We start from the raw sequence: 14,189 nt of genomic DNA, 5'->3' as shown, positions 1-14,189 counted from the left end.
GGAATTAAAGACCAGCTGTAGTCTGAGCACTCAAGACAACATCTTTAGTTTCTCAACCAGGCCCAATGGCTGGAAAGCATTATAGGTTAAAGCATGATGTAGAGTCAGAAAGCACTGGAGTCAGAAACAGAAATGATCTATAACAACACTAAATAACAATAAGAAAAACCATCAGATGTTTTAAATGGCCCAAGTATTTGAACACATGTTTCACCACAGTTGTTATATAAATGCAAGTAAACACATAAAAAGATGTTCAAAATTATTAATTACAGCTGAGTGCAGTGGCAAACGTCTGTAATCCCAGCAGCTTGGGAGGCTAAGACAGGAGGTCAGAAAGTTCAAATCCGGCCTCGGCAACTTAACAAAATCCTGTCTCAAAATAAAAAAAATTTAAAAAGGGCTGAGGATGTGACTCAGTGGTTAAAGTGCCTGTGGGTTCACTTTCTAGTACCAAAAAAAGAAAAAAGAAAAAAAAATAGATAAATGCAAATTTAAACTACAATGAGATTTTGTGCCTGCTAGAATGACTAATTTTGAAAAAACTAACAATATCAGATACTGGTGAAGATATAAAGCAACTAGAACTCTCATAAATTGCTAATGGGAATACAAGATTAAAAAAAAAACATTTTGGAAAATAGCTTGGAAATTTCATATAAAATCAACATACACTTGCTGTATAGCCCAGCAATTGCACTCCCATGTATTTGCTCAAAAGAAATGAAACTACATGTTAATGAAAAGACCTGTACATGAATATTTGTAGTACTTTCATTTGTTATAGCCAGACACTGAAAACAACTCTAAGATACAATACTCAGCAAAAAAAGGAACAAACTATAGATACACATAACAAAATGAGTGGATCTCAAAAACATGCTGAGTGATAGACACCAGACACAAGAATAGTATATCCTGTGTGATTGCATGTATATGATGGTCAAGAAAAAATAAATATAATACATCACTACAGAAAGCAGATTGGTATTTGCCTGTAGCAGAGAAATTTGGTGGATTTGGAAAATGTTCTGTGTTTTGATTGTGGATACAAAGGTACACATTTGTCTAGGTTTAGCTTTGACTTGCAACTTGCCAATAACGTATTGTACCTATCTGCTCCAAGGAAAGCAAATTGAGCCCTCTAGTAGCAGACGAGTGACAGTGCTGTCATCCTGATGATTATTAACATAAATTAACAATCACACAGATCTCAGTTAGAGTACTACTTCCCTGAATCACAAGATTTGTGATCTGAGCCTTACTCCTAAAACAAGTTCCTTATTAATTGAACAGAAAGCAAACAACAAAAACATATCTCCTAGAGTTGTTTGCAAATGACATAAAAATATGGTTTTATATGGCAATCATTCTGCATAATAACAGTTAATTATCATGTTCATCTTCATCATCATTATACTTAATTTGTCAAAAATAATTCTGTATACAAATTTATCCTTAAAACAAACCATTACTTTTATTAAGGTGATTCACATTGATTCTTCTCCCCCAGCTCTTGGCCTTAGAGTAAGCATCTTTCCCTGCTCAGGACCACAGTTTGCTTAACTTCTATTTATCTTCTGAAATGCTGTGATGGTAAGCCATTCAGATGCATTGTTCCTTTGCTTGGGACATTTTCATTTTCTTTGCTTATCTAAGCTCTCCTTTTCTGGCTCTTTTAATTTTCTAAAAGCTGAGCAAACAGACCAGGAAAATAACTGTAGAAAATATATTTCACATTGACAGCAATTAGCTTGATGTGTCAATTACCTGGAAATTTAATAGATTTGTTCTGATCCATAACACACTTGGGTACAGCTGACAGTGCTGCTTATGTTCGAGTCACAGTCAATACAGAGGCAGCTTTCAAGGAAATTCTGCACATTGATTCAATCATCCCAAATTACCAAAGGTGTTTTCCAGAAACCCTGACCAAGTCTCTTCTAGCCATATTTGCCATTTCCTCTTATATCCACAAGCTTGAGTTGACTACACATGGGTGTCAATTTCCTTCTATCTGGATTATGAGGCTTTGTCCCATTACTCCATTTGTATTGTTCCTATAAAGATAATCAATGGCTTCCATTTTGCCTAATTCATAGATCCTTTCTTTGTCCTTAAATTACCCAGTGCATTAGTGGCATTCAAAATTGTTGACCTCTCCTTGATTATGTTGGCATTTTCTTCTTACAGTTTTTAGGTCACCACATTCTCTAGCTTTTCCCCTTTTACACTGATTGCTGCTTCCCAGTCTTCTCTGTTAGATCTCTAAATGTTGTGATGTTGTAGGGCCCCATTCTGGGATACCTTCCCCTCTTAGCTGCACTTCTCCAAACTTCAGTTAGTGTTTGATGAATCCCAAATTTTAATCTCCAGCCCTGACCACTCCAAAAACTACAGGCTCATATATCTAATTACCTCTACGAAAACCATTAGAATTCTCAAAGCAGAATTTTTAAAAATGTCCTCCCAGGTCTACTCTATCCCTGTGCCCTCATTAGTCAATCACCATCCACCTCATTGCTCAAGCCAAAATTCCAGAAGTTTTAACTGAATCCTCTCCTTACTCATCACCCACTCTCAATGCCAATACTATGGATTGCTACCTCCAAAATATATCCCAATAATTCCATTCCTTTCTCTTTCTATCCTACAAGCTGTCAGTATCCTTCATCTGCACAATTTTGACAGCTCCTACCTGATCTCCCTGCTTCTACTCTTACCTCTTCTACACAGGTTGATCTTGGTAATAGATGCATACATACATACATAAATCAGATCATGTTTAAAACTTTCACACTTAAACTCCATACCTGGTCCTTAATCTGTCCATCATCCATCTCCCTACTTTCTCCCCTACCATGTTCCTCTCACTTACTCTAGCTGTAGCTGGCTTTATTCCTCTTCTCTGATCAAGCCAAGCGCATTGTCACCCCCAAGGTTTTGGGTGTGTTGTTCCCTCTGCCTGAAACAAACTTCTCGTGCAAATACCTAGAGAAGAAGACATCACCTTATAAGAAGATAACTGAGAATTCAAAAGGAAAAAACATGGCACATCCTTAAAGATTTCCTAGACTTAAGGCAGAGAGTGTACTGACTCACCATCCTTCCCCTGTGGGAACACAGGACATGGTGGAACCACAGTGGGAGGTCTGGTGGTGACTTTCTGTCTCATGCTTACTCTGGTAAGGCTGAGAAAATCCCAATGGCCACAGCCAGTGTGGGTGTCAGGGAAAATTGGAAGCATTCCTGGGAGGTATTTTTGAGTCATGATTAAGAGAGGGACTCAAAAAAAGAAGGGTATGAGAGAGGAAAAGAGAAAAGGGAAATGACATTTTTAAGGTGCATTGTAAGAAGCAGATTTAGATTGGAATGTCTTATTCTCATGGTAGCTGGGAATGAGCTCCCAATGTCTGTATTGAGACTATCCCATCTAGGTCCCAAGGGATGATTAAGAGAGAGATCCAGTCTCTGTACCTCATTTGAATCATAACAAGTAAAACTCAGGGCTTAAAATGTTAAGATCATGAGAGAATGTAATAGAGGGAGTAAAAATAAAAATAAAAATATTTTTGGTGTTTCCTAGAAGACCAGGTCCCTGAAGGTGGGGCCTGATGGAGTATGTAGGTGAGCAGAGGATGGGATGCAAGAAGGTGAGGACTTGATTCTCACTCATCTTCCTGTTTAGCTATTTGCAAGCCATTAATTGAGAAGAGGACCAGGCTGGGTCCTAAGCTAGCAGGAACACTCACTGCTCCACAAGAGGCTTCAACTCCCTGAGGTTGTGTGTGTGAGGCACAGGCTCTTTCTTCAAGCTGTGTTTCTCGGCAGATATATGAAATTGGCAGCTGTAGGGCTGTGTATTTTAGGGTCTCTTGACACCTGACCTTATTATAAAGATGTATGTGCTCTCATGCAACCCTGTCCTCCTGCTGTCCTGTGGGCCATGGCCACTCTTACCTCCTGCCCATCCATCCTGCCCATCATTCCAACACAGGACACCTGGGTCCTATTCCTCAGGTAAGTGCCCTGCTCTGTGGGCTCCTCTGTAACCTGTCCTGAGACCCAAAGCTGAACGCCTCCTCTGCGTTTGACAGCCCTTCATGGATTCTAGTAGTTTGGACACACAGATTATAAAGTTAATTTTGGTTGTTGACTAGATCAAGGGAGACCTATAAAAATTGAATAAGCATTCTAGGTGTGTACTTCCATGGAAAATTGGCACATGGGTCAGCAAACTGACTGGGGAAGACCAGTCCTGAACCTGGTGGCACCATCCAGAAGGCTGGAGACTGGGATGCAATGTGAAGGCAGAAGAGGGAATTTCGTGCCTGTGCACACTTGACTCCTAAGCAGGTACTGTTTTTTATTATTATTATTATTATTATTATTATTATTATTATTATTATTATTATATTGTTGTTCATTGACATCAGACTCCAGATTTTTCAGCCTTTGAATATGAACTTGCACCAGTAGCTCTAAGGGGAATTCCAGGGCCTTCAGTGTCAGTCTGGGGCTCCATCATTGGTCCCTCTTATTCTGAGTTTCCAGCTTCTTGGACTGAGCAGCAACTAGTTTCCCTGGCTCTACAGCGTGCAGGTGGCCACTGTGAGACTGTCAAGCCTCTGACTAATCAATCTCCTAATAAATCTTCTCGTATAATAGTCCTTTGTTTCTGTTCCTATGGAGAAATTTGACTAAAACACAGACAATTCTAGGTTTATTGAAGATGACATTTACATTGTTTTCTGTTCTTGTTGTTGTTGTTGTTTTGGAGGGGATTCCTTAGAAAAGAAAATGGCTAAAACTTCTTCATTCTACCATCCTAAAATTATCTTACTAAGAAAACTAGGGGTCTTGAAAAGAGGTAGGAGAAGAGTCCTAGAGACTACCCCAATGCTTTTCCATTAGATTTTTTTGCTGAGAATCTGTTGTGGTTTGAATATAAAGAGTCCCCCAAAAGCTCATATGTAACAATGCAAAAAGGTTTAGAGGAGAAATGATTGGGTTATGAGAGTCTTAACTTAATCAGTGAATTAATCCTCTGATTGGATAAATTGAATGGTAATTAAAGGCAGGTGGGGTATGGCTGGAAGAGGTGGGGCATTGGGGCATGGCTTTGTGGTATCTATTTGTATTTGGTAAGTGGAGATCTCTCTTTCTGATTCCTTCTGCCACATTGTTACACCACGGTGTTCTACTTTACTTCAAGCCCTGAGGAATGGAGCCAGCCTTCTATGGACTGAGACCCCTAAAACTATGAGCCCACAAATAAACGATTCCTCCTCTACAGTTATGCTGGTTGAGTGTTTTAGTCACAGCACTTAAAAGATGACCAAAACAGCATCTCAACCACAGGACTCAGTTTGTCTACCTGATATTTCGTGTGACGACTGAGAGTCACCCAGCAGATGTCCTGCCAATTTTCTAGAGGTGTGTAACGTCAGACTTTCTAAAGACCTACCATGTGCACAATGCCCTTGAGGCCTCCCTGACACCAGTACAGTCCTGTATCCTGTGTTGGAACAGCTAAATTCAAAAGAAAGAGAGAGGGAAGGAGAGAGAGGGAAGGGAGAAAGGGATGGAGGGAAAGTTCTTTGAAACAGATTAATCATGCTCCAAGTATGGATGACATCTAAATTCCTCTTGTCTTCCATACCTAGACTTTCATTGATCAAAGAGTTTCAAAGTTTGCCATTACCTTTTCACCTAAATGATGCCACTCTAAATGGCGAACTGACAATATCCAAAGGCAAGATCAACCTACTTTTCTTAGAGGTCCAGACAGTAAATATTTCAGGCTCCTAGGCAAAATCCTGTTTCCATAAGAATAACTCAACTGTGGCAGCAGCCAGTAAAAAAATAAATGCAGGTATATAATAAAATTTATTTTTAAAATCAGGTTTGCAGCCCATGAGCCATAATTCTGCAGCATAGAAAATCTATAAAAGTTGGCCTTATAAAATAAAGATACAGGGGCTAGGGATATAGCTCAATTGGTAGAGTGCCTGACTTGCATGCACAAGGCCCTGGGTTCAGTCCTCAGCACCACTAAATAAATAAATAAATAAATACACACACACACGGCTGAGGTTGTGGCTAGCATGTGTGAAGCACTGGGTTCAAAATCTCAGCACCACAGGTAAATAAATAAAATAAAGGTCTATCAACAACTTAAAAAAAATTAAATAAAAAAATAAAATAAAGATGTTGCAGGACAATAAGATTCTACCACAGCCTATTGGATATTGTCTAGTATTGATGGATATTGTCTAGTGTTGGGGTTAAGAACAAAAATGCTGAGATAGAATTTTGATTTCTAATCTTGACAGTATGACTGTCAAGTTGCAAGATGAAGAACAAGGTAATTAGCCTAAATTTTATTTTCTTCATCCATAATGCAAAAATAACAATAGTACCTAACTTATGGTAGGTACTACCTGGGTGGCACAATCCTTCAACAGTGCCCCTGAACTATATTCATTATTCTATAGCAAAATGCATAAATATTTGCAATAAGTAGGGTAAGTAAAAATAGTTGGAAAGTTAAGTGCTCTTAGCTTTCAAGTTAAGGAGAACTATTAACAGTTTTTGGCTGGATAATGACTTTGGTTCTGCATTGCATGGAACATCTAAGTCTACTGTGAAATTAAAAAGAAAAAAAAAACCAAAAGTTTGACGAATATTGCTAAAGACAACACTAAGAAAATGAAAGGATTTCTCTAGGGGAAGGAAGGAAGGAAGGAAGGAAGGAAGGAAGGAAGGAAGGAAGGAGTCAAGCTACTGCCAAAGCAAGTGATAAATGCTTGGGGGATTCCAGCAAAGTTTCCCAGGAAAGGGGAGGTCCTGCTGTCTGGGGTCAGGCAAGTGAGCCAACCAAGCAAAAGCCAAGGACGGCTCCACTGGACGGGAACAATGGGAGCGGCACCACTGCCCTCTGCAGCCCCTTAATCCCTGGCGTAGGAACCTCTCATAGTCTATTCCAGAGCCTCTGCCAGGTAGTCCTCCCCATAGCACTAAGAAGGGATCTGACATTTTCCATGTCCTCATGTTAGATTTTCTTAACCTCCAATGATTACTCACGGGGGCACACTCTGTTCTCTGAATTAAGACACACAGAAGCCCTAAAAAGAGTTGGGAGCCTGAAGGAGCAGGGAGAAGAGAGCCCCTCACATGTGTATCTCCAGAACCGAACTGAACTTTGAAGTGTCACCCTGACCATAAATGTGTGAATACAAATAAGCCAGCCTCAGAAGAACTCCATCTGTCTGCTTCTGCTGGCTAGTGGTATTTTTATGCAAGTGGTCTATTCTTAAATCCTTGACTATTGCAAAATGAATCCCAACTAAGTTTATTTTTAGGGATCTGAAGTTTTTCCACATTTTGTGTAGAAAATAGAACTATTAACGTGTGTTATGTCATACTATTTCAGAGGCACATAATTCAAGTTCACATCATATCTATAGGTTAATGATGGAGGTGCAGCGGCCAGCCAGTGAAGAGGACCATCATGGTTGTAAATGCCAACTACCTGCTGACCACTAGCACTATTAAATCTCTAGCCAGATCCTGACTTCTCAGCTCTAGTCCCAGAGATGCAGTACTTTCTCGTATACGATGACCAGAGGCATTTCCACTTTCACATGTCCTAACTTGGCTGTTGCCTGTCCTTCTAAACTTCCATCTCTCTATGTGGCATGGCATTCTTCTAGTGGCTCAGGTGTAAAACCCTGTTGTCACCCTACATTGCTCCTTTTCTCTCATGGCCCATATCTAGTCGGCGAGAAACTCCATTTTTTTTTTTGACTCTCTCATGGCAGGATGGTTCAAGGTCCTGCCCTCTCTCACCTGGATCACCACATTGCCTCCTGACCATTCTCCTTGCTTCAGCCTTTGTGCCTTTATAGTCGGCCTTCAACAAGAGAGATCCTGCTTAACTAAAGTCTGGTCATGCCAGCCCAGCTCAAATCCCTACAATAGCACTGGGCCCTGTACACCCCACATTCCCCAAACCAATCCCCTCTATTCTCATCTCCTGCCACTCACCTATTACTCACTCTGCTCCACTTTCCTGCCATTCTTGCCCCCTAGGGCTTTTGCTCTGGCTCCTCCCTCTGCCTGGAATGCAATACCCCTGACATCCATGGGGGTCTCTCTTACTTTGGAGATTGATTTAAAGTTCACCTTCTCAGGAAGGTCTTTTCCAACCACTCTATTCAAAATTGCAATATCTCTTCTCGTCCCAAACCTTCTATTCCCTGTCTTTAATGTTTCACTTTATGTGATACTATTTCTATCTCCCAATCAGCCATCTAATTTATTAAATTTTTAAAAGCCTGCCCCCTCCCCATTCTAAAATTTAATCTCTACTTGGGCAAGATTTTTGTCTATTTTCATTCTGTCTTCACACCTGGACTAGGTGCTGACAGTTCCTCAGGAACCACTGCCACGTGAGTAACTGAATCACATAATTGAGTCATACCACCCTGCAACAGGAAAGCCCATACAATGTCCACATATCATGGAACCATGGCTAGTCCGTGTGATTTTAATAGAAATTCTTGTAAAAAAATTAAGACTCTCAATGATTACTTGAGTAAATGATAATGTGTAAAGTGATATAATCAATCAAATAGACTTACTAGACATTTCATCAAAAACTAAATTAACTTTCTTCAGTTACACAGGGAATCTTCTTCAAAATACACCATATTTTAGGACACAAAGCAAGTTTAGCAAATACAAAAAAAAACAAGGTAACATCTAGACTCTTGAAATTTAGATATCAATGACAAGATAAAAACAAAACTAATTCTAGCACATGGATATTGAATAATAAATACACTTTGAACAAGGAATGAGTCTCAGAAGGAATCAGGGAAGAAATAAAAATTTTTAGACACAAGGAGAATAGATACAAAATATCAAAAAACTCTGAACATTATTAAGCCAGGTGTAAATCAAAAGCTTTTAGCATTGAGTACCTACATTAAAAAAAAGAAGAAGAAGAAAGATCCAAATAAATAATCTAATGTTATTTCTTAAGACCCTGGAAAAACAAGAAAAAAACCCATTCCCAAGCCAGTAGAAAACAGGGAAAAAATAAGATTAGATATAAAATAAACGAAATTGAGAATAAAAAAATATAAAGGGTCAATTCACGAAGAGTTGGTTTTTTGAAAAGATGAATAAGATTTATAAACTTTTATCCAAACTAACCAAAAGAGAGAGAGAGAGAAGATCCAAATTAACAAAATCAGAGGTGAAAAAGAAGATATTATGACAGACAATTCTGAAATCCAGAGGAACATTAGAAACTATTCTGAAAATTTATACTCCATTAAACTAGAAAATCTAGAAGATATTTACAAATTTCTCTCTGTATATAATCTACCCAACTCAAATTGAACCAGGAGGTTATAAAAAACATAAACATACCAGTATCAGGCAATGAGATTGAAGAAGGAATAAAAAGCCTCCTAACAAAGAAAAGTCCAGACCCAAATGGATTCTCAGCCTACTTCTAACAGCCTTTTAAAGAACTAATGCCAACCCTCCTCCAATTATTCCGTGAGATAGGAGGGGAGGGAACATTGCTAAATTCATTCTTTGAAGCCAGAACCCTAATACCAAAACCAGAAAAAGACACATCAATGAAAGAAAACTACAGAATATTAACCCTGATGAACATAAACACAAAAATTCTCAATAAAATGTTAGCAATCTGTACTTAAAAACACATTAAAAAGATTGGATACCATGATCAAGTTGGTCTCATTTCAAGGATACAAAGTTGGTTCAACATACGTAAATCAGTGTAATTCATCACATAAATAGAAATAAGGACCAAAATCACATGGTCATCTCAAAAGATGCAGAAAAAGTCTTCAACAAAATCCAGTACCCATTCATGTTAAATACATTAGAAAAACTAAGGATAGAAGGAACTTAACCTTAATATCAAGCAGTATATATAAACTATAAACCTAAATCGAACATCATACTGAATGGAGGAAAAACTTAAATAATTTCCTCTAAAATAGGAACAAGAGAAGAATGCCCACTGTCACCACCCCATTCAAGATAGTTCTTGCCAGGAACAGTGGTGCACACCTGTAATCCTGGTGGCTTGGGAAGCTGAGGCAGGAAGATCACAAGTCAAAGCCAGACTCAGCAACTTTGCAAGGCCCTAAGCAATTTAGCAAGACCCTGTCTCAAAATAAAAAATAATAAGTGGACTCAGGATGAGGCTTAAACAACCCAGGTTCAATCTCTGATACTCCCAAAAATATTAAAATAAAAATAATAATAAATAAATAAATATTAAAAATATAGTTGTTGAAACTCTAGACAGAGCGATCAGGCAAGAGAAGGAAATTAAAGGGATGTAAATAGGAAAATATGTCAAGTTACCTTTATTTGCTGATGACATGATCCTATACTTAGAAGACCCAAAAATTTCCACCAGAAGACTTCTAGAACTGATAAGCAAATTCAGCCAAGTAGCAAATTCAAGACCAACACACAAAAATCAGTCTTTCCTATACTACAATAATGAATCTTCTGAGAAAGAAATAAGGAAAACAATTCTATTCACAATTGCCTAAAAAAAAGACTTATTAAATCTAACTAAGGAGGTAAAAGACCTCTACAGTGAAAATTATAAAACACTAAAGAAAAAAATTGAAGAAGAACTTAGAAAATGGAAAGGGCTACCATGCTCTTGGACAGGTAGAATTAATATTGTCAAAATAGCATATTACCAAAAGCAATATACAGATTCAACATGATCCCCACCAAAGGACATGCTTCACAGACTAGAAACACACTCCTAAAACTCATATGAAAGAATAAAAGACCCAGCACAACCAAAGCAGTCCAGATCAATAAGAATAATGCTGGTAACAACACCTGATATTAAATTATACTACAAGGCTATACAGTAACAAACACAGCATGATGTTGATGTAAAAATGGACATGAAGACCAATGGAATAGACTAGAAGACTAGAGATGGATGTAGATACAGATATAGTCATCTGATTCTCGACCAATGTGCCAAAAATATACACTGGAGAAAAGATAGCATTTTTAATAAATGGTGCTGGGAAAACTGGCTATCCATATACAGAAGAATGTAACTGGATCTCAATCTCTTACCCTGCACAAAATTCAACTCAAAGTGGATGAAAGACCTAGGAAATAGACCAGAAACACTGCAACTGCTAGAAGAAAATAGAGAGTCAATATTTCAACATACTGGAATAGGCACCACCTTCCTTAATAAGATTCCTAAAGCTCAAGAAATAAAAGCCAAAAATCATTAAATGGGATGGCATCAAATTAAAAAGCTTCTGCATAGAAAAAGAAACAATTAAAAGTGAAGAAAGAGCTTACAGCATAGGACAAAATCTTTGCCAGCTACTCTTTCAACAGGAGATTAATATCCAGAAAACATACAGAACTTATTAACACCAAAAAAAAAGAGAGAGAAAGAAATCCACACAAGTAACCATATCAATAAATTGGAAAATGAACTAAACAGACATTTCTCAAAAGAAGAAATGCAAATGGCCAACAAATATATGAAAACATTTTCAACATCCTTAGCAATTAGGGAAATGCAAATCAAAACTATACTGAGATTTCATCTCCCTCCAGGTAGAATGGCAACCATCAAAAACACAAATAATGACAAATGTGGGAGAAGAAGTAGGGGAAAAGGTATGCTATGCACTGTTGGTGGGACTGCAAACAAGGACAACCACTTTGGAAGGCAGTGTGTAGAGTCCTCAAAAGACTAGGATGGAATCTCCATATGGCCCAGCTCTCCCCCTCCTTGGAATACTCAGCCATAAAGAAGAATAAAATTATGTCATTTGCTGGTAAAGGGATGGAACTGGAGAACATCAAACTAAGTGAAATAAGCCAGACTCAGAAAGTCAAGGGTCAAATGTTTTCTCTCATACACAGAAAATAAAGAGAAATGAGAAATTTTAAAAAGGGAAATCTCATGAAAATAGAAGAGAGAACTGTAGAATAAAGGGATTAAAGAGAGGGAATAGGGGTGGAAAGGGGGAGAAACTGTGAAATGCAACTGACCAAATTAAGTTATGCAAACATAGGAATATATCATAGTGAATTTCATTTTTATGTATAACTATAATGTACCAATTAAAAAATAAATGGTGTCAACATATTTATATACAACCAGAGATGTGAAAAATTGTGCTGTATATGTGTAATAAGAATTGTAATGCATTGTGCTGTCATTTATTTTCCTTAAATCAATTTAAAAATTAATTAATTAATTAATTAATTAATTAATAGAAGGAAGACCAATAGAATAGAGGACAGGGCTCAGAGGAAGGAGGAAGTAAGGGAAGGGGACAGCATTGAGGACTGAAATGGAGAAAATTTTGTTATATCCACTTATGAAATGTCAGCGTGAACCCTGCCATTATGTATAGCTATAATCCACTAATAAAAAACAGGAATCAATAAAAATAATACAGAACTTTAAAAAAAAGCATTAAGACAGTCAGTAATTTCCTCAGTAAATGATGGATGATATATAAAGTGTTACAATGGCAAACGAAGAAAACTTTCTTCTCAAACAAAAGAAGTGAAACAATAATAATGATGATAATGCTCAATACTGGCAAGGATATGACAAGAAAACAGCACTCTGAAGAAGCACCAGCATGAAAATAATTGTTGCAAGTTTTTTAGAAAATTTGTTGGTTTTAAAAGAATGTTCAGATCTACTTTTATTCAATAAGGAACTTCAGATCATTTGTACCAAGAAAACAACATAAATGAAGAGAAATAATTATATACAAAAATGGAAATGTTAGCATTATTTCTACTAGTGTAAATAAGCAGAACCCCATTGGTAGTTGGAAAATGATTAAATAAATTTTATTTTCCCGCCAGCCAACCCTCTTCTTCCTTCCTCCAAGAGGCTACCATGAAGCACCTGCGACTCACATGAGTCTTCTGGTTACAATTTCTCAAAACATTTTCTTCCATGATTTTTATAACACTTGTCAAACTTATATACCACATAGTATAATATACAACATACTATAACATAATATCTAATATACAATAAGATATAAGAAAATGTTCCATGATGTTAACACTAGCCAGGTTCTAATAATGTAAGCAGGATGTTTTTCTTCCTATTTGTCTATATTAGAATTTGGTCATATTGGTCTATGTTTGTCATATTTGTCCATACCCAAACTTTTTGACAAATGTAATGTATTATTTCTATAATAGAATAATATATAAATCCTAGAGGAAATCACAGGAGCAGAGGACAGCAAAGGAGTACAGAGAAGCATAGGAGAGACCTGGCCACTGGCCACTGCTGTAGTACAGGAGCTGAGGGCTGGGAAAGGCTTTCTCTGCAAGCAAATGTGGGCTTTCAAGACTGGTGAATGGGTGGAAGGGTGAGGTGGCTAGTGCTGCACCCTAGGAAGATCTCTCCAACAAACTACAGCCAACTGAGGACGGGCAATCCATCCCATACCTTGTTTGTAAGTGACACTGCACCTGCTCACTCACATATGGCCTGGGACTGCCTTCAGGCTACAATTGTAGCTTTAAGTAGTTATGACACAGGGGTTTGACCCTAAAGGCAAAATATTTACCACCTGTCCCTTGGCAGAAGCAGCCTCTGAACCCTGGTCGACAGGGTGTTTTAGAGAAGGGAGAAACTATAGGAAGCCAGGAGATGGTGATAAGGGCTGGCATTGTAAAGGTGATACAGAAGACAGCAGCTGCCAACAGATGAGTTTTAACAAATGTCTGCATCTCCTGACAAATGGATGAGCAGGAAAAGGTTCTTCTTATGGGATGGGAGGCATTCCCATTTTCAAAGGTAACCACATTTTTTAAGAAAAGGCAGGAACTGTTGGACCGTTACCTGAAGGATCAGAACTGTAGAGACTGGCAGCTGTTGTTATGGGTCCCGGTGGGTGGATGGCACTTGCTGAAGACCTCTGACTCGCTATCAGAATCCTGCTCTTTGCAGAGGGCAGGCGGGACATGGCACCCAGTCCCAACTGGGGCTTCAGAAGCATGGCTGACCGATAGAAAGTCGGAGGGACTTCGTAGTGAGTGTAGGGAGGAGAACAAAATTCTTCTTTTCCAGGGTGGTCTGTCACCTACAATAAATG

At 38.1% G+C, this 14,189-nt stretch overlaps 1 protein-coding gene across 3 annotated transcripts in view; it reads right to left on the bottom strand.

Annotated features, from left to right (window-relative positions):
* Mtus2 (microtubule associated scaffold protein 2) overlaps window positions 1-14,189 on the bottom strand; it is a 567,575-nt gene that overhangs the window by 359,965 nt on the left and 193,421 nt on the right. For all 3 annotated transcript variants that reach the window (XM_048800772.1, XM_048800774.1, XM_048800773.1), the window contains one exon: window positions 13,937-14,177. In XM_048800772.1, coding sequence (XP_048656729.1) covers window positions 13,937-14,177 — 241 coding nt within the window. The remainder of the gene's footprint in view (window positions 1-13,936; window positions 14,178-14,189) is intronic.

Source organism: Marmota marmota, unplaced genomic scaffold (assembly GCF_001458135.2).
Source record: "Marmota marmota marmota unplaced genomic scaffold, marMar, whole genome shotgun sequence".
Lineage (NCBI taxonomy): Eukaryota > Metazoa > Chordata > Mammalia > Rodentia > Sciuridae > Marmota > Marmota marmota.
Note: the sequence above shows the minus strand (reverse complement) of the source record. Positions and strands in the feature narration are given on the sequence as shown.